Raw genomic sequence first — 23,761 nt, 5'->3', positions numbered from 1 at the left:
GCTCCCCGCTGAGCAGGGAGGCCCAATGCGGGATTCGATCCCAGAACCCTGGGATCATGACCTGAGCGGAAGGCAGACGCTTAACCAACTGAGCCACCCAGGCACCCCAGTTTTGTTTTGCTTTTGAGCGGAGGAGGGACCTACTTCAGGACTGCCTTTTAGAAAATTATTCTGGCAGCTTAGGGATTCTAGTTCGGAAGTCTTTGCAGGAATCCAGGTGAAAGGAAATGACATCTGGCTCTTTTCTGTTACTTTTAAATGATAGATACTCTTTTCTTTGGAGGGTGGGGAAAGGATTTCTTATGAGCTAGGTATTATTAACTATTTAAATGTGTTATTTTTTAATCACCACAACTGTGTTAGGTAGAGACTATTATCATCCCCATTTTAGAGCTGAAGAGATAAGGGCTCAGAGGGTGAGTGCTTTGCTTAGGGTCACATAGCAGGAAGTAGTAAGCCAGGAGTTTTGACACCCAGTGCTGTCCCGGTAAAGAGGTCCCTCTCAGATTCATTGCCATTGGCTGGGGTTCTAAGGGGCGAATGGAGTTTTATCTCTGAGCTGATTCCTGGCTACTTCTCTGGGCCCCTTGTTCCTGGGCCCTTTGCCAACTGGGGGCTAAATGCTGCTGTCTGGGCAGTCCCCATTCTTCATTTGTCTGAAAAGCATGTACTGTTTTCATTCCAAAGGCAAGAATCTAGGCAGGAGACTTTCCAAGTTTGGGGATAAAACTAAGCTCCCAGTCCTCCCCGCTCCCCAAGGCCTCCAGAGCTTAATGACCACTGTGGCACTTGGTGGAGGCACAGATGCATGCGCACACCCGGGGACAGGCTTACACACGTGCACACACACGTCTTCCTCTGACAGTGTCCAGAGCCCACACACCTCCTTGTCCCTCCTCACTTTACTGGGCCTGTGCCGCCAGCCACCACAGAGCTTTTTTTTTTTTACAGAGTTCCTGATACTTTGGGCGAATAAATGTAATGCTACATGTGCATTCTAGGTAGGATTTCATTGGGTTTCAAGATAATTCTTTGAGGCAGGGATTTTGATTCCCATTTAGAAATGAAACAGGCCTGGTACAAGGAACAGGCTTGTCCATAGTCACACAGCTACTTAGGAGCCGGGGCCTGCAGGCGGGCTGCCTCCTTCTCTTGCTTGGAATATGCTAACTGACGGCTGCCGTCGAGGTGCTCAGGCTTCTGTGGAGGAGATGGAGTGGGGCAAGGCTTGTGCGTGTGTTTGCTCATTGCTGCACCTGGTAGTACTCACTGATCCTCATCTCTGCCAGATCTCCTTAGGACTATAAGAGTGGGTCGAGTTTCTTGGTTTTACTTTAAAGCAGTTCCCTATTATCTGGACAAGACAGACAGATCATAGGTTTTCCCGAAGAAGCTGCTGTTTAGTGAAGAACTGAATCCCTGATGATGTAATTTCAGGCAGTTGGGTGGTGGAAGAATACAGTAGAGGAGGGTGTTCAGCAAGGGAAGGAGAGGGGGCAGGAAATGGCGCCTCCGATTTGTTTCCGGCTGTGCCTGTAGCGCCACCTGGTGTGCACCTTGAGGAGGCTCAGCTGCCCTTTCTCTCCAGGGACAGAGTGGGCCGAAGACGGGTTTGTCAGCCGGAAGCTTGCAGCCTAGACCTTTTCCCCTTGTTCCTCCCTCCTGGTCCCACCACCTCGTTTGAGGCTTCAGCCACTGACACATCTGGACTTGGCAGTTTTTAGAGGTTGAGTTCTATCTTTGGAGCTTCTTTTCTGTCTCAGCCTCTTCTGTTTCATCTACTTAATTAACTCGGTGGTCAGTGCTCTTTTCTGAGGGCCCCTTTTGTTCTGAGCTTGTCTTTCTGTGCCCCATGTCTAAGCCATAGAACCCTGTCTTCATCATCCTTTCCCCTCCTACCCTGGTCCCCTGTCACTTGGTGTTTCTTACTAAGATAGGACGACCCGACCGTGGCCAAGTCCTTCCCTTCTTCCAGAGGGCTTAGCAAACTCTTACTCTTTCTTGGGTCTAGCCCAGACCTCACCTTCCCTGACTCCTTTCAGGCAGAGTTGGTCCCTCCATCCTTTGGGCTCATCCAACAGCTTATAGGTCTCTCTCTTACAGAACTTATCACACTGCGTATAGTTATCTGTTTACTCGTCTATATTGGGCTAGATCATGAGCTCCCCAGTGGCAGGGACAGTTTTCTCATTCATCTTCATGTGTCTAGGACTTAGTGCAGGGTTTGGCATTCAGTAGATGCTTGAAGTACTTGTTGAAAGAATGGATGAATGAATGGATGGATTAACATAGATATATAGAGGAAGGAAGGGAGGAAGGTGGGAGGCTGGATAGTTTTGTCAGTGAACAGAGGGAATGTGTGGGTGAGTATAAAGGTATATTTTCGTTATAACTGATCCCTTGAGATTTTACCCACCATGAAAGATACTCAGAAAGGAAACTCAGGGCTGGGGGCAGCAGGGGGCTCTCCCAAGCCCTGCCAAGCCCCTTGGTGTGAATTTCATTTTTCTGTGCTTCTGGGAACAGGTACTTAGGACTCCCAACTGCCACCACCCTAGTCGTATCTCAGCCATTGTGCCTTCTCTGGATCTTTGGGCTAGTTTGCAGGGTATTCTACATTTAGCCCGGGATAAAGGGAATAACTAAGAGATCTGGAGTCATAGATTGGAATTCTAGTCTCAGTTCTACCTGCAATTACTTCCCCTCTCCGTCTTAAATTTAGACCCGTCCTAGTCTGAAAATGATACAATACATTATTATCTGAGGGAGGACACATGGAAATACCCTGTAAACTAGTAGTTGTTAGGATCTTAGTATGTGAGACACCTCAGAGGAGGGACTCACATACCCAGGAACCTAGCTTGATTACTGGCAGGAAAATGATGGCCAACATAAGAGATATGGTAGCCACTGTGGTTTCTTTTGGCCCTGAGCTAACTCAGAGCCAGTCAACAAAATAGGGAGACTATATTCTCAGTGCCAGAGCCCTCATTTTCCTCTTTGGTGCCGCGACTCGTGGCGTATTGGCTGGCACCCCTTGCCTGGCCTTCTCCAGCTCCCTGCATCGCCCCCAGGCTGCACAAGGCCCAAGAGGAGCATCGCACAGTGGAAGTGGAGAAAGTACATCTGGAGAAGAAGTTGCGTGATGAGATCAACCTTGCCAAGCAGGAAGCCCAGCGGCTGAAGGAGCTGCGGGAAGGGACCGAGAATGAGCGGAGCCGCCAGAAATATGCTGAGGAGGAGCTGGAGCAGGTAGGAAAGTGTGCAAATTCCTGGATGCCCTGGGCAGTGAGGGTGGGAAAAGTGCAGGGGCCAGAAGGCTGGCTGGAATGTGTCATGAGTGAGGACTTTGAAATCTGGCTCAAGGAATATCTTCAAGAGTCACAAGAGTCTTACCAGTAAGAGTAGTAGAAAAGTTTCCAAAAAATGGTCACCATGATTTTCAAAGAAAAGGGGTAATAGGTGTTAACAGTTATTTTGTTTCTTTTTTATCGAAATATTTACATCAAGTATACAAATCATAACTATACAGCTGGAAAGCTTTTACCTGTATAACCACCATCCAGATCAAGATACAGGTTATCTTTTTTTTTTTTAAAGATTTTATTTATTTATTTGAGAGAGAGGGACAGCAAGAGAGAACGTGCACCTGAGCGGTAGGGGGAGGGGCAGAGGGAGAAGCAGACTCCTTGCTGAGCAAGGAGCCCAATGCGAAACTCGATCCCAGGACCCTGAGATCATGACCTGAGCCAAAGGCAGACGCTTAACCGACTGAACCACCCAGGTGACCCCAGAATATCTTTTAAGCACCCCAGAAGGCTCACTTTTGCTTCCCCCTGCCCCCGTCAGTATTCCATCAGAAGGTAACTGTGGTTATAATCTCTAAACCGGATTTGTTTTACCTGAGTTTCAACTTCATATTAGTGCCATTATGTGGTATTTTTCTTCATGCTTGGTGTCTTTCACTCAGCATTATGCCTGTGAGTCATCCATGCTACTGTGTGTAGTGGTAGTTGGTTTATTTGTATTGCTAAGTAATAACTCATTGCCTGAGAATATTCTAAATTATTTATCCGTTCTCCTTTTGGTAGACATTTGGGTTGTTCGCAGTTCTTTTTTCTTTCCTTTTATGAATGACACTGCTATGAACTTCCTTGCACATGTTTCTTGGTGAGCATAAGCACTTATTTCTATTGGCTATAATAGGGAATCTATATATTTAGCTTTATTAGAAACTGCCAGTTTTCCAAAAATGGTTGGAGCAGTCTGTACTAGCGCCAGCCAGTGTGAGAATTCTCGTTGAGCTACAACCTAAAAACCTCAGTATTTTTAGGCTTTTTAATTTTACACATTCTGATAGGGATGTAGTGATATTTCATTGTGATTTTAATACTCATTTTCCTAATGACTAATAATAAGAAACATCTTTTCATAAATGTATTGACCATTTTGTTTGGGAATCTCTTCTCATTTTAAAAATTGTGTCGTCTGTCTTCTTCTTCATTGATTTACAAGCGTTCTTTATATATTCTGGATGCAAGTCTTGTCTGTCTGTATGTATTGCAAATATTTTCACAGCCTGTAGTTTGTTTTTTTTTTCCTCTCTCTTAATATTGTCTTTTAATGAACAGAAGATCTTGATTTTAATGAAGTGCATTTCAATCAATCTTTTTTTTTTAAACAGTTGCTACTTTTTGTGGCCTATTTAAGAAATCTTTCCCAATCCCCAAGATATTTTTCTAAATTTTCTTCTAGAAGTGTTGTTGTTTTACTTTTAACATTTTGGTTTGTAGTTTATTTCAATTTAGTTTTTGTGTATGATATGAGGTAGGAAGTCAAGGGTTTTTGTTTTTTTTGTTTCCCAGGTAGATAGGTTATTATGTCGTCCATTTGTCCATCCTTCTACCACCATGTCTTCTGAGGCTTGATATCGCTAGTAAGTTCTCCAGCTTTACTCTTCAAGATGGCCTTGGCTCTTCTAGGTTCTTTGCCTTTCTGTAATTAGCTTGTCATTCTACTACTCTTCCCCATTTCCCCCAAAAAAGCCTTTCTGGGATTTTTATTGCTTTTGTATTGAATCCATAGATTCATGTGGAGGAAAATTGACATTTTAACCAAACACTGCTTCCAATTCATGAGCATTGTTTATCCTGTCACCTATTGGGGTCTTTTATTTATTTATTTATTTTTTTTCTTTTAAAGATTATTTATTTGAGAGAGAGAGAGAAAGAGAGACAAGCAGGGGGAGCGGCAGGCAGAGGGAGAGGGAGAAAAGCGCTCCCCGCTGAGCAGGGGCCTGGGAGCATTACCTGAGCCGAAGGCAGATGCTTAACCGACTGAGCCCCCCCCATGCTCCTGTGTAGGTCTTCTAAAATTTCTCTCAGCAATGTTTTGTAGTTTTCAGTGTAGACATCTTGCACTTTGAAAAAAATTTTTCACTTGCTCTTATTTTTGTAGCCTTTTTTTTTTTAAGATTTTATTTTTAAGCAATCTTTATACCCAACGTGGGGCTCAAATTCATGACTCTGAGATCAAGAGTTGCATGTTTCACCGACTGAGCCAGCTTGGGGCCCCTTATTTTTCTAGTTTCTTGAGGTGGAAGATTAGGTTATTGATTTTAAACCTTTAATCTTTTCCACCGTAGGCATTTAGAGCTATAAATTTCCAGCTCTGCACTGTGTTAGCTGCTGCATTTACTAAGTTCTGGTATTTCATATTTTCATTATCATTCAGTTTAAAAGATTTTCTAATTTCTGTTGCAATTTTTTGGGGGGGGCCCACGGTTACTTAGAGTAAGTATGGCCTAATTTTCACATCCTTGGGGACTTTTCTAGTTATCTTTTCATTGATTTCTAATTTAATTTTGCTGTGGTCAGAGAACATATACTGTATCTTTTCAGTTCTTTCAAATGTGTTGAGACTTGGTTTATGTCAACAGACCAAACAATACAATTGAAAGGCAAAGAGTTATCAAATTGGATAAAAAAACAAAACCCAGCCATGTGCTCTTTAGAAGAGATACACTGTAAGGATACAAAATGGTTCAAAGTAAAAGGATGAGAAGAGATATATGATACAAACACAGAAGAAAATAAAGCAGGCGTAGCTATATTAATATCAGACAAAGCAGGCTTTAGGGCAGGAAGTATTAATGGAGACAAAAATGATAAATGTGTGAATCCAACAGCAACATATAGCAGCACTTGATTTGCATACCTCTAACAATATAGTTGAAAAATATATAAAGCAAAAGTTGAAGAAACTAAAAGGGTAATAGACACATTTATAATCAAAGTTAGAGATTATAGAACACCCGTCAGTAATAAGCAGCCCGTCCAGTAAGGATGTAAAACATTTTAACATGATTAGTCGGTTTGCCCTTATGGACACACACAGAGCATTTCACTGGACCACCGCAGAGTACACCTGCCCTTTCGTGTTCGCATAGTGCTTCTGCTCCATTCCCTCCTCTCCTTCTGGGGATCCGGTATTCATGTGAGACCTTCACACTGGATTCCAGTCGTCTCTTATGCTTGCTTAGTTGTGTCTTTTTTTTTTTTTTCCTCTCTGTGCTTTGGTTTGGTTATTTTCTATTGATTTATCTTTGATTCCCCAATCCTTTATTCTGCTGAGAGCATTGTGGTGTTTCACCTACCATCCAGTGGGACCCTACTCTCTGATACTGTAGCTTTCAGATCTAGAATGCTCATTTTACTCTTTTATAGATTCCAGTTTCCTGCCCAGAATCTCTGTGTTTTCATCTATAATGTCCATCTTTTCTGTATTTTCTGTAAGATTTCAATCATAGTTATTTTAAAGCCTTTTTCTGGTCACTAACATTTGGATCACTTATGAGACTGCCTATTTTTCCGCTTGATTGTTGGTTATATTTTCCTGCCTCTTCTCATGTCTAGTTATTTGTTTATTTATTTATTTATTTTTATTTTTTAAAGATTTTATTTATTTATTTAACAGAGATAGAGACAGCCAGCGAGAGAGGGAACACAAGCAGGGGGAGTGGGAGAGGAAGAAGCAGGCTCCTAGCGGAGGAGCCTGATGTGGGGCTCGATCCCATAACGCCGGGATCATGCCCCGAGCCGAAGACGCTTAACCGCTGTGCCACCCAGGCACCCCTAGTAATTTATTTTTATTAAATGCTGGACAGTGTGTATAAAATAATAACAGAGGCCCCGGATGATTTTATCCTCCATCAAATAGAGGCTCCCCCCACCCTCTTTCTTCTGTTAGGTGGGCCAATCTTGACCTTGGGCCAATCAGAAATGGAGCCATGTTGGAACCGGGTTGTCGTTTTAGTAAGACTTGGTCTAGCACTCATTTGTCCCAGTTTCTCAGGCATGTCCCTTCCTTTTTCTTGAGAGCTGGTGGATTTCCTTCTCCTGAGCCCTGAAAGACCACGAGAGATTCATCTCTGTCACTGGGAGGATTTTAATTTGGCTCTTCAGCTTCCTGCTCTTCACAGCTTCAAAATTTTGAAGCTGTCTTGAGGGGGGAACCAACAGTGTATTTGAGGCAGGTCCCTTCCTTCCTGAAATATTTTGTTTCCTAAGTATTATGAAATTATGGGAGATTTTATTCCGCCCTTTGGCCTAGCTATGTATTCTCCTGCACAGCCCCAGAACTCAGTAAATGCTCAAAGAAGAAAACTACGTATTTCTTTGGGACATCTCCATTTCCAGTCTGTCATATCGGTACCATACTACCAGCAAAAACCAGGCTGGTTTCTCTGGGCCCCAGTGCAGTCCCACTGTCTGGGCCAAGCCCAGTTATCAGCTCTCACCCAGAACCATTAAAATCCTCCAAGTAAGAAAATGGCAGACAGTTGTGAACTCACCTTAGAAAGGCTTTTTCCCCTCTCTGGATTTTTAGTTCATCTAGTCCAGTGGTTCTCAAACTTTCTGGTCTCAGGACCCTTTTACTCTTAAAAATTATTTAGGGGCGCCTGGGTGGCTCAGTCGTTAAGCGTCTGCCTTTGGCTCAGGGCGTGATCCCAGAGTCCTGGGATTGAGCCCCACATCAGGCTCCTCCACTGGGAGCCTGGTTCTTCCTCTCCCAGTCCCCCTGCTTGTGTTCCCTCTCTCGCTGGCTGTCTCTCTCTCTGTCAAATAAATAATAAATAAAATCTTAAAAAAATTATTTAGGACCTCAAAGAACATTTTTAAAGGGGCAATAAGTTGCTATTTACCCTGTTAGAAATTAGAACTGAGAAAATTAAAAAATATTTACTCATTCGGGGGCGCCTGGCTGGCTCAGTCAGAAGAGCATGCAACTCTTGATCTCGAGATCGTGAGTTTGAGCCCCATGTTGGGTGTAGAGATTACTAAAAAAAAAAATCTTAAAAAAAATTACTAATTCATTTAAAATAAGTATAATAAACTCCTTATATAATAAAAAATTTAGTGAGAAATGATTTTTTTTACAATTTTGCAAATATTTTTAATGTCTGGCTTCATAGGCTACTGGATTCTTACATTAGTATCTATGGTCAGTCTGTTATGATATTACTTATCATGTAGCCTCTGGAGAAACCTGTAGTCTGTTGTGAGAGAAAGGGAGTGAGAAAGGTACATTAGTATTGTTATAAAAATAGTTTGATCTCACAGGTGCTCTGAAAGGATGCACTCAAGGATCCCTGGATCCTACTTTGAGAACTGGAGACCTAGTCCTTATTGCTTCTAGAGCCCTCTGAAGTCTTTGAAAAATTTTCATAGTTATAATAATTTGTCTTTCAAGAATTTCATAATTTTCATAACTTAGCCAGCTTTCCCCAGATGTGGTGCTGGATCAGAACTGTCCTTCTGCCGTGACCTACTGCATCCTGTGGGGACGTGGGGGTCAGGTGTGACTCCGTCGAGCACATGGCTAGTGGTTATTAACTTTGCTGCATGTTAGAATTCCTCGGAGAGCATTCAAAATTTTTGATATCCAGGCCAGCACCCCAGATCAGTTGAAATCAGCACCTGGGTTTGGGTCCAGATTTCAGTATTTTTAAAGTTTCCCAGGTGATTCCAGGGTGTGACGGGTTGAGAACCACAGCCATAGAGTAAAAGAATACTCTGACTTGCTGTAGTTCTTATCTCCTTCAGGCAGTTACCCCTTGTGTGTGGCAGGATGTGTCTGTTTCTGTCACCTTGCCTCCCACCATCCCCCCACCCCATTTCCTTTTCCCTATCTTGTAAGCATTTCTCTCCTTAAACAGTTTTGAGCCTGTTAGGCCAGCCCTTCCCCACTGTCACACTTTCCTCTGTTTGCTCTTTTTCCTCTTCTCTTCCCCCCTCCCCTTAGCGTTTCCCATTCCTTTCACTCCTTTCAGGGTGGCACTGGATCATTTTCAGACCTGGTGTATTAGACTCTAAGGTGTCTGTTCTTCATTTTAACTCTAAAGCCAGGAGTGGACTGTGTTACAGTTTCTCTTTGAAGGAACAAAAACCATGTGAAGACCGGTCCTCTCCTTGGCTAAGGAAGAAAGGTGTTCTGTCCTTAGCTGAGGTCCTCCCAGTCTGTCGTAGGCCGTGGAGAGCACCTTGGGCCTGCTCTGGGGTACTTGCCCCATGGCTGAAGTTGGGCATAATAAGACTGCTCTCAATCCCTTTTCTCTTGGATTCTGACCAGCTAAAGGTCAGTGTATACTGTAGCCTGGGGAAGATAGCAAGGAAGCCAGTGTATATAATGTCTGTGTCATCTCAGACCTTCCACGTTCATTGCTTTGTAACAGTCGGCTTCGTTGTGTGCTCCTTGCTTGAGAAGTCAGTGAGGAGATTTCTTCTTACACATTGGTTCTCATGTCTTGGCCTCGTTGGGCAAAATGCCCATGTTAAAAGTAAGTGTGATTGTTGTCTCCTCACTTGGTAGAGATCGCCCTTCAAAGCCTACCTACCTTGCTCAATGGGAGAGTCATAGACCAAGCCTCTGGGCTACTGGAGACTTTGGAGAGCATTCAGACCAACCCCCTTCTGGATTAGCAATCATCTTTAAGGTCTCTCAGACCTGAGCTGTTCTCCTACCTCCTCCCGAGATCACCCCTTCACTTACGGTTTGCGTTTGCAAGGGAGAAAGTCTTTCCTCACACAGAATTGAGATCTGCAGGACCAGTTGAGTGACAGACCAGGGACCAGAACCAGATTTCCAGATTCCCAGTCAAGTGCTTTTTCTGCCACCTTTTGAGGTCATGAGGTCTAACCACAGACCCCAGCTCTCAGAAAGAAGATGATTCACTAAGCTGACCTGTGCCTCAAGAGAGCCGGGAGGATTGCTGAGATTGGCTGTGGACCAGAAGAGACAGCTAATTGTGTGGGCCAACAGCGCTGTCATCTAGGCAGCACAAAAATTGCAATTTGAGATCTGGGTTGACAGTACTGACTGTGTGACCCTGAGTAGGTGACTGTCCTCTGAGCTTGCCTCCTTATATAAAGATACAGACTATATAAAATACAGAGAATAATCCTTGCCCTTTCTGCCTCTTGAGAGGGTTGGAAGCTCCCATGAGCTAGCAGATGAGAACTCTGAATTCCGCGGTATCACACAGAGGCACCGGAGGGGGTCTTGGGAGCAGTAAATGGGTCACACCCTCTTGGCTGCACAGGTCCGGGAGGCCCTGAGGAAAGCCGAGAAGGAACTGGAATCACACAGCTCGTGGTACGCTCCCGAGGCCCTTCAGAAGTGGCTGCAGCTGACCCACGAGGTGGAGGTGCAGTACTATAACATCAAGAAGCAAAACGCCGAGAAGCAGCTGCTGGTGGCCAAGGAGGGGGTGAGACACGCCCTCCTGCTGTCCTCTGCCCTCCCAGCCCGCACCCTTCCCTGCCCTTCCTTCTCCCTTCCTCCTCTCTCCATCCCTCCCATTGGACCAAGAGATATCCCTGCGCTGGGTTCTCTTTCTTTTCCTGATATGTAGTTCCTGATGATGTCCTCAAGTTTCTGGAGGAGGGAATGAGGGTGTGGGTGTGCTCCCACCTGCCTTCTGGAAAGATGAAGCCGGTGGAGGCAGGTAGAGGGAAGGCTCTGCCAGCCCCGGCCTGCCAAGGGGCAGAGCCCTCCTGGGGTTGGGGGCCTAGCAGGGGGTCCCGCTGCTTCTCTCATTGCCTCCATCTTCTTTCCTCCCGCTCTCTTTGCCCTTCCCTTGCCTTCCTTTTCCTTCTTCTCTTCCTTTCTCTTGTGCAGCCTAAGCAGTGCTAGGAGGGGGACCCAGCCACAGAAAGGCACTTCTCATTTCCAACCTCTAATCCCTGCTCTGTTTAAGCTGAGGACCTCATCTTTGCAGGCTGAGAAGATAAAAAAGAAGAGAAACACACTCTTTGGCACCTTCCACGTGGCCCACAGCTCTTCCCTGGATGACGTGGATCACAAAATCCTAACTGCGAAGTAAGTAGCACCTGCTGCCCGGCTCTGGCGGTGGCCACCCCATCCTCAGGGCTGGAGCGTGGCCAGAGTCACCATCCCCAGTGGTACTTCTTCACTGGGAGAGGGCCAGCCCTTCTCTCCTGCCCCAGCCTGTACCCGGCTCCCCCCTTGTTCTTAAGTGCACGACTTAACTGTGGTTCTTACTTGCACACTGCCCCCCCCACCCCGCTCTTTCCTCTGGGAGGCCTCATTCCTGCGGGGGCTCCCAGCCGCCTATGGCCTCACTTCTGTCCCATGTGCTCCAGGCAAGCTCTGAGTGAGGTGACGGCAGCACTGCGGGAGCGCCTGCACCGCTGGCAGCAGATTGAGATCCTCTGCGGCTTCCAGATTGTCAACAACCCGGGCATCCACTCCCTGGTGGCTGCTCTCAACATCGACCCCAGCTGGATGGGCAGCTCGCGCCCCAACCCCGCCCACTTCATCATGACTGACGACGTGGACGACATGGATGAGGAGATTGTGTCACCCCTGTCCATGCAATGTAGGTGACCTCCGGGTGGGGATGAGGGAAGGAGCCTCCGAGGCATGGTGGAGAATTGCTGGCCGTTGCTGCGCTGAGACAGCATATGGGGCAGATACCAAGGGAGAGAGTTGAGCTCCCGGCGTGGTTCATGCCACACAGCTCACATCAGGATACTCTCTACAGTTGTGCTCTTGGTGGACTTGCGTCGGTGTGTGTTCTGTCTGCCTCTCTGGTGTGTCTCCCTTCACTCTGTGTTTGTAAAAATCCCTTTATCCTCCTTTCTCTTCCCCATGTGCGTGGTTCGTAATATAAAAATGATACTCATTTTTGCCTCTTAAGGGCTCTTGTTTTCATTTTTATATTGTTTATTCTTAATTGCTAAAGTGGATGAATGGAATGATACCTTTTTCTCTCTGCCTTTTTGTGTGAGGCCCCATGAAGTAAATTAAGTCTCTTAAAAGAGACATAGCCCTAAATCCTCCAAGCCAGAAAGATGTTCTTGTCCCGGAGGGATCTCCTGCACAAGCATGTCTGGCTTTCCACTTGAGTTCTTGGACCTCTGCACCCTTTCCTGGGCCTTCCCTCCCCCTCTTCTCCCCTCCAGTGGTGAGAGCTGAGTAGAGCAAAGTCAAAGAGACTGTGGGAAATCTTCTGCGAATGAGGGACTTACCCCTTAGTGTCCTGGTTGGAATTTTCTCTGGATCAGAGGCGATTTTAAGGAAAAGTTGTTGTGCTGGCCCATATCCCATGGGGCTGGCTTAGGGCTTCATTTTCAGAAAGCCAGATTCTTTCATCAGGCTGGATTCCAGCTCGAGACAGGATTTGTTTGTAAATGTGTCCAGCAGTACTTTGCCTCTGGCTGAGCCACATCGTCACCGTGATGCGATGTCCTGTCAGGGCCTCAATCAAAGGTCCAACGATGGTGGCGTCACTGGCAGGCAGGTCTTGATCCTAAAGGCTCCTATGTTCCATGGATTGGGAGGGACCTTCATCAGCTCTGAGCTCTCCACCCCTTGCCCCCGGCCCTCCCCTTATCCCACTGAAGGGTGGGCTGAAGCCCTCTGTAAATCAGATTCTCTTCTTCTTTTGGCCTGGCTGTTGGACCCTAGATGCTGCCTGGCTGATGGGGCGTAGGTACAGTGACCGCTCTCTCTGCTCAGCATCCGCCGGCTCGGATGATCAGTCCCTCTGGAAATACCCGGGTTTGAGGACCCCCTTTGGGGCTTTTGTTTTTCCGACTTTTGGGACTAAACCAACACTCCTACCCCATGAGCCCCTTCTCCTACCTGCCTCACTCCCCTGCCTGTTCCCTCTATTCCCTCAGCACTGCCCCTACTAACTGCAGGGAGAGGTTCGGGGGTGAGAAGAATCAGCCTGCTCAGCTGAGGGCGAGAGAGAGGACACCCATGGTGATGGAAGGCTTGGGCTTCTCTTGTCAGCCCAGCTAGACGGAAGTCCTGGTGGCCCTTCTTCCAGCGGGGCTGGGACGGAAAGAGAGAAGGAAGGATCCTTCTCCTCTTTTCTCTTTTTCACGTTTCTCCCTTTTCTTTCTTTCCTCCTTTGCCTCTCCTCATTCCATGCTGCTTCTTCCTCTTCTGCGTCCCTTTCATGCTTTGAAAGCCACCGGTCATAGAAGCCCTGCCTCCCCAGCTCTTCATCACTGTGGAATTGTGTTCGCTCCCTGTGGCCCGTCCGTGGCTTCCGGCACCCTTGTTACCTGGCTCTCTCTCCCATCTTTAGGAAGAAGGCAGGGCGGCCCATCTCTCAGGGTAGAGGAGAAAAAAACAAAGGTAGAAATTCTGAGTAGAGCAAAGTCAAAGAGACTGTGGGAAATCTTCTGCGAATGAGGGACTTACCCTTTAGTGTTCTGGTTGAAATTTTCTCTGGATCAGAGGCGATGTTAAGGAGAAGCTGTTGTCCTGGCCCAAAGTGAGCCCGGGGGATGCTCTAGCACATTCCCAAGTTACCTGGTGCCCACAGATCCCCTTCGCTGGGCATGGTGGCCAGCAGCTGCGAGAGCCTGACTTGTGGCATTGTTCCAACAGCTGGCTCTTTGTTGTCTACACGCTTATTAGAAGAAATTTACAAAGTGAAAAGTGTAAATATGAGCATAAAAAAAAAGGCACCCATAGCTCTACCCTATTTGAGCACCTTCTCTTACAGTCTTCTGAAGTCTGGAGTTTTTAATAATTTTTGATGTGGTCTAGGTAATACTGACCACTACTATTTATTGAGTGCCATGGACTGTGCCAGGTACTTAAATGCTCTCTCTCGAAGCCTCACAACAACCCTGCAGGATTTTATAAATTAGTACTTAACACAGGGAAAGAAGTTGCACAGGGTCACGGCTACAAAGGGAAAGGCCTCGTTTCAGACTCTAGTCTTTTGTGTCCCATAGCTTGAGGTATTTCTTTTACATCTAATTTCGTATCCTTTTGTTTCCCCTGAGCATTTTAATAGGTATTTCTGTATGTTTTTCAGATCTTAAGCAGCATTTTTAATAGCTGTATAGTTTTCCAGCAATTGGATATACTATCATTTTCCCCTCGTTCCAACTTGATGTGTACTTTCATACAGTCGTTATTACTGAGGGGATGAGCGTAAATCCTTGTCCACATTGCGAATTATTTCCTCAGGTTGGCTTCCTAGAAAGGCTGGTTCTTAGTGCTCTCCCGGACCTTGCCCCACACCCCCGTCCCACCCTGCCCTGCCTGTGTCCTCCCACTCACTGCCCTGCCTCTCTTTCTAGTCATGGGGGCCCTGGGTCTCCTTCCATTGCAGCTGCCACTAAAATTGCCCTGGGCACCTCATCGTTAATTTCCCCTTCCTTTCAGGACCCCTGGTGGGAGGTCTTTGGGAGGAGGCGCCCCCTTCTCCAGATTGGGCACTAAGGGCCCAGAATGGCCCGCAGCAAGCATTTCTCCAGGGGCAAACCTGCTTGCCTGCCAGCCCGAAGGAGGCTGGCCCTTCCTCACCTTTTCTTCCCTCTCTTTGCAGCTCCCACCCTGCAGTGCAGTGTCCGGCAGCGCCTGACGGAGCCACAGCATGGCCTGGGATCTCAGAGGTTGGTAGAGGGCGAGGCTGGCCACTTCTTGACAAGCCGGGTCTCTCTGCGGCGAATGCGCAGCCTTTCGTCTGGACAGTCTTTCAGTTCTGAAGGCCACGGGACCAGCTCTCCATCTGCCTCTGCTGCTTCTTCCTGCTCCTCTGCCACCGCCACCTCCTCCACCATCACCACATCCTCCACCACCTCCATCACCACCGTCCATGTCCACCCTGTTTATTACCACCACAGCACTTCCTATTTCCTCCAGATGGAGCCCTACCCCGACCCACCCCCTTCTGACAGCAGCGCTGTGATGCCTGGGCATTCAGAGAGCTTGGGGTATCGGCTGTCTCTCTTCTGTTTCTTTCTTCCCTTCCTTCCCTTTCTGCTGCCTTTACCTTGGCCTCCTTCTGCCTGCTGGCTGCTGCTTGGTCAGCCTGGGGGGGGGGGGTGCACTGGGGCATCTTCTCCTTGTCCTGTCCTCTCCCAGCCCCGGGGCTCCTTCTTAAGGTCAGCCTCACCCCCCACAGCTTTGTGCCCTTCTCTGTTTGGGGTTTGCTGACTCCAAAAATGAGGACGACGCCCCTCCCTCAGGGTCCTTCCGCGCTGGGGCCTAAACTGCACCTTCACATCCGGCTGTTTCGAGGGAGGCCTTGCTTCCTTTACTCCTTTGATAGAACATTTATGGATACCTGCTGTGGGCCAGGCTCTGCTGGGCACGGGGATTCTTAGATGATAAGATACAGTCCCAGCCATCAAGAATTACAGTCTGGTCCGGGAGAGGTATACAGATAATGATGGAACAATCTGAGGAGTGCTACGGGGGTGTTGAGGAGGGAGTGACTAACAGTGTGCACCTGGGTGGAACGCTTCACAAAAGAGATGACATTTGTGTTCGCACCCTGTGTGCAGGAGGAGAAGAAAGTGTAGTCTAGACAGAGGAAGCCTGATGTGCAGAGGCGTGGAGGTTCAAGAGAATCGGATGCATTTGTGGTTAGGATCTTGGACGTGTGTTGGTGGGAAGGGGTGGCAGGTGAGGCTAGGAGGGGGAAGGGCTCTGAGAGGCGGGGGCTTGGGCCATTACCTTTGGGAGATGGAGCCCCCAAAAGGATTTCTTAAAAGGAAGAGAATCAGATTTGCATTTTAGAAATAACATTTTAGGGGTGTGTATAAAGAAGAGAAGGGGAGACTACAGAAATTTGGAAGTCAGTGAGGTAGACCAGTAGGGGAGGTAGTGAGGTCTAGGTGTGGAAAGGAGAGGATTAATTTGGCAGCTGGCTGGGAGGGGTGGAGGAGAGGTAGGAACCTAGGACGACACTCAGGTTTGTGGCTTGGGCAACCGAATGGATATGGGACCCTTCACAGAATTAGGGAACTGAAGAGGGGAAACAGGGTCAGGGTTTTGGACAAGAAAAGTTTGTAGGTGAGATGAGCCTAAAGTACTCACTTTGAGTAAGAATTTAAGGTTCTGAAGGGTCAAGTAATTTTCCCCCCGTCCCACAGCTAATTAGGAACAGAACACAGCGTAGAACTTGACTGTCCACGGCAGGGCACTCTTTGGGTAGTCTTGTCCTTCCACGTGGTCTCAGTCAAGTGAACTGTGTAAGAACTGGTGAGAGGCTTTCTCCCACAGCCTGGTCTCGCAGCGGCGGGGCCTTTCCCTGCTCAGACCTCAGGAAATAGGCTAGGGTCAGAGATGAGAGCCTTGACCTTGCCTGGAGCAAGCTTAGGGGAGCACGAGAAAGTCCCTGTCCTCTAGAGGGACCTCTCATCTCGGACATTGTGACCCGGCCCAGCCCTGGCCTCTGGGCTGTGACCTGCTGATGTCTTGTGCTTCCCTCTGGACGCCAGTCTGTCTCGCTTGGCTCCTGGAACCTCCAGATAGTTGTCTGTGAGGGCTGTTCCTTTGTCTTTCACAAAGGGACTGCCTTTGCTAGCACTTTCACCCACCACAGTGGCTCATTTTCATTCTCATCCTCATTGTCATCCAGAAGCTTAGGCAGAGAGACTGCCCCTCCCCATACAGGTGGGGAAGACTGGATTGGGGTTCGGGGCACTAGCGGATGCTCTGAATCTCATGCTCCAAGGCCCAAGCTGAGGGCAGTGGGGAGGGAGGGCGGGGAGGTACCTGCACCCACCTGGCCTGTTCACTACTTAATTTTCTTTTGCACCATGCACCAGAGGATCGTCTCTAAAGACAAACAGGCTCTCTAGTAAGGTTAGTAGCTTGGTATGGAAGCCCAAGGCAGTCCAGCCTTTGGGGAGGGACACCCCTGGCCTGAGTGTCTCACAGATTCAGGGAGGGAGCGTGAGCTTCCTCCAGGCTCCTTCCTGGCTTTGGAGGGTCTCAGCTTTTAACTGACGACAAGGCATGGAAGGATGGGAATCACGGCCAAATGGGGCTGTGGGCCCCGAGGAGTGAGGCTGGGAGGGCCCCAACCCCCTGACCACCCAACCCTTGGCATTAGAAAAGTGAGCTCCTGGGATCCTCACCTCGTCAGCGTGGAGACCCCTTTCCCCACTGTCTGGGCACCTTGCTCAGTAGCTCATATGTGTGTAGAAAAGGCAGGGTATGGAGAGGAATCATCTTGGAACTTAGGGAAACGAGGGCACATTTAGACAGAAGCAAGGACAGTGTCAGATATACGACACCAAATATGAGCCTGAACATGAGTCAACAGGAGAGGATGTGGCTGAAACAGTTCCTTCTGTTCCTTGTCTCCAGGAAGACACTGGCCCACGGGGTAGCTGCTTAGTTAATTGTTTCCTACCGAGAATTAACCCTCCAGTAGCTATGAGCCAACCTTCTGCTTGTGCTTATTTTCGCGGCCTGGTGCCCTTCCTAATTTTTGACCCACAGCCTCCTCCTTTCCAGGTCCTGTGGCGCTCTCCCCTCCCACTCCTGACTTTTCCCTTTTGCTTCCTGGCTTGGATGTTTAAGTGTTTCCCTTAGCCCTCTCCCCCCTACTGTGGGTTCTCCTCTGGGAGAGCAGAGGGACAGTTAAGGGATAGGCAGGGGACCCCCATATTTACCCTTTTGTCTATAGAGGCAGGAGAGGGGGCATCTGGCATTGGTTCATGGGCCTTCTTAGGAGTAGCCAGCCCCTTCGAGGGTCTCAGCTTTCTGGACTAACCTCTGTGTGTGCATGTCCAGTGTGGTCACATCCCCATAACTCAGCCTTGCAAAGAAGCCTCTTGTGATTGGCCCACATATGGGTCTTCTAGCTTGACTGGCCTCATCATCTTCATTCCCACAATACTGCCTACACTTCCAAGTGATTTGCTAACCGATCCGATCCTCCAAACAGCGTTGCAAGGTAATTGAATTGGTAATTTCTTCATTTGGCCCAAATTGAGGACCAGCCAGGTTAGATGACTTGTCCAAGGTCACACGACAAGCCTCAGGCAGAGATGAAAATTATGACTTCTAGTGGCAGCTCTTTGGAACCACTGCTGCTTTAAAGACCAACGTCCTGTCCTGTCTTTCTGCACCTGCCTACACTCTCCCTCTCACAGAGCTCTGAAAAAGACCCCCCTTTCCAGCTGCCAGCCGATGTGGTTTGAACTCTGACACACTTCTCTGAATCCTGTGAGAGGGTTGAACGAGGCAGCGTCCTGACCTTTTGGGGTGCATAAGGGATTGTTTTCAAGGCTGTTCTAACCCCCCAGCCCGGGTCAGGCCCACTTACTGCATGTGCCCTGTTCCTTGGGGCCTGGCCCAGACTGGATGTGTCCCGGGTGTGACAGGAGTCCGTCAGGGAGGAAGGCATGGGAAATGGTGACTCAGAGCACTATGTGGGTTCTGTGTTGGCTTGGGGTTGAGTCCTAAAAAAGCCAGCCAGCTGTGGGATGGCAGAGGTTTTATTGAGGGGGGATTTAAGCCTATGGTTGCACTGGTTTAGGGCCTGGCCACTCAACAGGGTGGGGGCCCGTCATTAGAAAGCCCTTTGCCAGACAGGTGATGGTATAATGACTTTTGGTTTTGCTTCTTGTTTGTCTCTTCTTTCTCCATCACATTTCTTTCTTCCTTTCTTTCTCTTCTCTTCTTTTCTCTTCCTTCCTTTCTTCCTTCTCTCTCTCTCTCTTCTTTCTTTTCTTCTCTTTGTTTTTCTCCCCTTGGTCCTTCTTATTTCTACCTGCTCCTCCTTTTGCCTTTCTTTTTCCCTGATTTTACTGTCCTCTCCATCTCTTCCCCAACCTGTCCCCATTCCCTATTCCTGCCTCATCTCTTATCCTGTACTTACGGCCTGCTCAACTTCCTTCTCTTTCTCATCCTTCTCTTTTCTCCCTCCTACCTCTTTCCATACCCACTTCCCACCTCGCCTTGTCTTCTCATGCTGTTCCTCTCTCCTCTTCACCTTTCTCCCATCCCCCTCTCCTGTATGTGTCCCTTTCTTCCTCTCTGCCCTGTCTTGCAGGGATTTGACCCTTTCCGATTCGGAGTCCTCCCTCCACATGAGTGACCGCCAGCGTATGGCCCCCAAGCCTCCTCAGACGGTCCGTGCTGCAGATGAGGCCCCCGGTGCCATGACTTCCAATGGCAGCCACCGGCTGATTGAGGGGGTCCACCTCGGGTCTTTGGTGGAGAAACTGCCTGACAGCCCTGCCCTGGCCAAGAAGGCACTCCTGGCGCTGAACCATGGGCTGGACAAGGCCCACAGCCTGATGGAGCTGAGCCCCTCAGCCCCACCTGGTGGCTCTCCAGCTTTGGATTCTTCCCGTTCTCACAGCTCCAGTTCCCCAGACCCAGACACGCCATCTCCAGTTGGGGACAGCCGAGCCCTGCAGGCTAGCCGAAATACACGCATTCCCCATCTGGCCGGCAAGAAGGCCGCGGCTGAGGAGGATAATGGCTCCATTGGCGAGGAGACAGACTCCAGCCCAGGCCGGAAGAAGTTTCCCCTCAAAATCTTTAAGAAGCCTCTTAAGAAGTAGGCAGGATGAGAGTGGCAGTGGCGGGACAGCTCGTCCTTCCCTGGTCTTCTGCCTCCCCTTCCTCCCCTTCCAAGATACCTGGCCCCTAGAGTGGGGCATGGGAGGGGCTGGCCCAGGGGCCTGGGCACTGTACATACCTGCCCCCCTCATCCTTGGGTCCTTCAACATTATTTATTAACTGACCACCATGGCCTGCCTGCCCTGCCTTTCTCCCAACCATGGGCTGCTGCTGCCACTCCCTCTCTACTTCAGTGCATGTCTTAGTTGCTGTCCCCTCAGATCCCACCTCCACCTCTGGGGTCCAGCTTCTGTCTCTGCTGTCCCAGTTTTGAAGTTTGGTTTCTTGTTTCTCTGTTTCCTGCTTTCAGGCTCCTCCCTCCCACCACTCCCCAACTTCCCCTAGCAGCTGGTGGGGGTGGGGGGGGGGAAGATAGGAGTCACTTCCGACATCTGTGCCTCAGACCTGTTCCACCCCACCCATGATGGTTCTGTTTGCCTCAGACTGGGGCCTAGGGACTAATATTTGAGGCTTGTTCTTTGGGAGTATGGTGGGCCAGAAGGAAACTTGGCCTGGAACTTGCTAGAGCCTCCAGGGGTTCATGGGGGAGTGGAACACATTCCTAGAGAACGAGCTACTAGAGAATTTTGAAGAGAGGCTAGGCTAGGGGGTAGGTCAGGAGAGACTCCTCTTAGTTGGGGAATGAGTAGATGCCAGAGTTGTGGGCTACAGGGCGGTCACCTTTTCTCTCTTCTCTCACCTACACCTGCCTTTCTTATCCCTGCTCCCCCACACTGCAGGAAGGTTTGACTATAAGAGGTGCTGCCCAAATGCTCCCCAAGCATCAGTACTCCTGGAGCTCAGGACAAATGGCTCCCCTGGCCATGAGAGCCTCAGCCATGATACAGGGCTCTACTGGGGCCCTGGAGCTGTTGGGCAGGATATTGTTGCGTTTGAACCAAAAAAGATTTTTAAATCGAAATAAGAAATCTCCTGAATTTCCCAAGTGCCTGCACCACATACTCCCTTGTCAGACCCCATTTTCATGTTACTGCATAGCTTGGGCCAGAGGCTCAAAAAGGACATAGCTGGTTTTGGGAAGGGGGCGGCTGAGGAAGATGGTATAGGTGAAGGCAGCTGTGTGACCTCTTCCCCCACACCCTTCCCACCCTCTAGACAACTCTTTCCCTTACCCGTTTTTGCTATGGCTGTAAAGGTATTTTCCTTTTGCCCCACTCCTTCCCATGCCTTTACTCTGGGATCCTATTTTGGGCCTGGGGTGCAGGCACCTGGGGCTGGTCTTAGGAGGGTGCTAGGCTGCAGACTGCCTTGTACCCCCTGGACACCCTCACATGGTTTTTCTGTGTTAATTCATAAGACTCTTTGAAGTCCAATAAAGCATGTAGGAGATTTTAACCTCTGCTGGCCTCGACTCTCATTGTGTTCTTTGTGGCATAGTAGACAGGATGAAGAAGAGACTGTTCCTGCTTGGCCAAGGAAAACTGAAACTCTAACACACATACCCAAAAGCTCTTAGGAGAGGGCTACCAGTTGGAATACGGGACGCCTGCCTGGTTAAACTTGAATTTCTGATAAAAACTTTTTTAGTGTAATTATGTCCCTGCAACATTCGGAACACATTATTTTTGTCTGCTAAATCTGACAACCCCATCTTTGGGATATCCTTACCCTGCCTATCCTATGGCTTTGCCTATCACCTATGACTTTTAGAATTCCTTCACAGGAAGCTTGGGGTGCATCTAGAGGGCAGTGAGGAACCGAAGAAAGGTTTTAGAAAGGGATGCTACATGAGCTTTCATGAAAATCAGTTTGTGTCGCCCAAATCAGAAGCTTCTACATCACTCATGTATGTTAGGTCTCTTACCTGTTCTTACTCCCCACATTCAGTCACCAAGCACTGTCCATTCTGCCTCCACAAGGCCTAACTGCTGACCCTGTTTCTGCCACCATCCACTGGAGAATAATAAAAGCAAAAGGGCCATGGCCCTGCCCTGCTCAAAACTCTCCCAGAGCTCCCACTCCGTGAGGATAAAATCAAACACTCTTGGCTCGCAGGGCTCTCGTCCAAGGACTGAGTGCCAGATTTCCTCCGATCTCGGAGCGCGGGGCTACCGGCTGCCTCCAGCTACGGATCGCAGGCTACTGACCACATAGGATATAGGATAGCAGTCGGGTTATTATAGTCCAACAGTCGTCAAGACAAGAAAGGGTTTTGGATGGTTGGGTTTTTATTTCAAAGATACCTGAACCATCTGGACTTAGGCCGGGGCGCGCCAAGGAGTGGGGCGGGGCCAGGCCTGGCGGGCTCGGCGCGCAGCTCCGGGTTCTGGCTCCAGCTTTGCTTTGCCCACAATCAATATGGCCGCGGGAGAACCGCGTTCCCGCCGGGCGTGCCCACACCCAGTGTGGCTATGGGAAAGGCTCAGTTTCCAGGGCTCTGCCCGTACTCAACATGGCGGCTATCGGGTGAGACCGTTTTTGGGCTACGCTAGCCCTGCCCACGGGACGGGGCGCTGGTAGCGTCGAGTAAACGTCATTGGAGCTCCGTCGCGCCGCTTTTGCGTCTCGGGTGGCGGGAGCGGGAAGGGGATTCGGATTGTCGCGCCTCCGCTCCGTGGAGGAAAGTGCCCTCTGGCCCCCAAATCCAGTCCTTGCACCTCAGCGCCCCCAGGAACCCGACCCTTCGCACTCTACCACCTTCTCGGTCCCGCCGGCGCCTCCGAACTGCAGCCCCGTTTCGAATCCCTCAGCGCCTCAGCCACCAGCCACGATGCATGTGATCAAGCGAGGTGAGAGGCCGGGGAGGGGGCGGCGGGTTAGTGGGGAGCAGGTAAAGGGGTCGCGGGCTGCTGCAGTCCTTGCCGTGGGCCTCGCCCACCTGCCGCTCCCGCTTCCCGCCCTGCCCGCCGCGGCTTCCCGCTCTGTCAAGACCTCTCGGCCTCCGGCTTGCGTCAGTCTGTCCCTCCCACCCCCCAGCCGGCCTTCAGTGGGAGCCCCCTCGGCTTTGTCGTCCTGCCGCCTTTTAAAAGAACAATACCTCCCCTTTCTCGAGTAGTTACTGTGTGCGCCGAGCACTTTCTCGGCAGTATTCGCTGGCTCCGCTTCTCAGGTAAAGAAACTGAAGCGCAGAGAGAGGTCCGGTGACTGACGCAAGGCCAGCCAGTTCGGTGATGGTGAGGCCAGGGTTCGAACCCAAGGCTAACATCGGAGTGTACTGGAAAACCCTGGGGCTGGTGACCTGTCCTAGGGAGTGGGAGGAGCCAGAAAGAAGGGACTCTGCCTTCAGTTTCCTGATCGCTTTTGTGGGGGTGTGGGGTGAAAAAGAACAATCCTAGCCACAGACATGCCTGGAATTTGCCCTTTGTGGGAGATGTGTTGCCAGTTTTCCCCGGAGTAGTCTCAGAGGAGTTTGGGACTGGGACTACTGATAGAGAATCTGAGTAAGGAGGCCAAGACAACTTCCGACAGGATGGGGACTGGGAAGAGCCAGGGACTTGGGTTCTTCGTCAACAGTTATTGCCCATAAGACATGCCGAGTTCCTCCTTTGGGCCAGCCCTTTGCTTGGCTGGGTGAAATTATAAGAGGAGACAGCCCGTGCCTTGGCCAGAGGTGTAATCTGATTGGAAGAACAAGAGCAAAACATACATTTAGCAGAGAAGTGTAAGGCAGGTATGAACAAAGTTTGACTTGAATCTGCTTGCCTCTGTTAAAGCAGTACAGTTATTTCAGAATTGTAGGCACTTAGTACTGGTTGACTGGATGTTTCACAGGCTAAGCTGTGAGTATTTCAAAAATGGGGACTTTATGCCCACACTTAGTACCGGACTTGCCATGAATAGGAATTCAAAGAATGAATGAGAAAAATCATTTTAAAATATA

At 49.1% G+C, this 23,761-nt stretch overlaps 2 protein-coding genes across 5 annotated transcripts in view; both read left to right on the top strand.

The window, feature by feature from the left end:
* Positions 1-21,276, top strand: part of STIM1 (stromal interaction molecule 1) — a 187,052-nt gene extending 165,776 nt beyond the window's left edge. The window contains exons 7-13 of one of the 4 annotated variants that reach the window (XM_087868097.1): positions 3,075-3,252; positions 10,601-10,768; positions 11,279-11,379; positions 11,664-11,899; positions 12,991-13,083; positions 14,879-15,266; positions 19,346-21,276. In XM_087868097.1, coding sequence (XP_087724223.1) covers positions 3,075-3,252; positions 10,601-10,768; positions 11,279-11,379; positions 11,664-11,899; positions 12,991-13,083; positions 14,879-15,266; positions 19,346-19,862 — 1,681 coding nt within the window. In that variant the 3' untranslated portion in view covers positions 19,863-21,276. The remainder of the gene's footprint in view (positions 1-3,074; positions 3,253-10,600; positions 10,769-11,278; positions 11,380-11,663; positions 11,900-12,990; positions 13,084-14,878; positions 15,267-19,345) is intronic. The other 3 variants (XM_045782818.2, XM_045782817.2, XM_045782819.2) reach the window with 3 other exon arrangements.
* A 1,052-nt stretch (positions 21,277-22,328) lies between these two features.
* Positions 22,329-23,761, top strand: part of RRM1 (ribonucleotide reductase catalytic subunit M1) — a 34,657-nt gene continuing 33,224 nt past the window's right edge. The window contains exon 1 of the mRNA XM_045782737.2: positions 22,329-22,670. Within this exon, the coding sequence (XP_045638693.1) occupies positions 22,652-22,670 (19 nt within the window). The 5' untranslated portion in view covers positions 22,329-22,651. The remainder of the gene's footprint in view (positions 22,671-23,761) is intronic.

The sequence above is a fragment of the Ursus americanus genome, chromosome 16, assembly GCF_024610735.1.
Source record: "Ursus americanus isolate L20-20 chromosome 16, mUrsAme1.1.p, whole genome shotgun sequence".
Classification (NCBI taxonomy): domain Eukaryota; kingdom Metazoa; phylum Chordata; class Mammalia; order Carnivora; family Ursidae; genus Ursus; species Ursus americanus.
The sequence above is the reverse complement of the archived record's forward strand: the minus strand, read 5'-3'. Positions and strand labels throughout refer to the sequence as shown.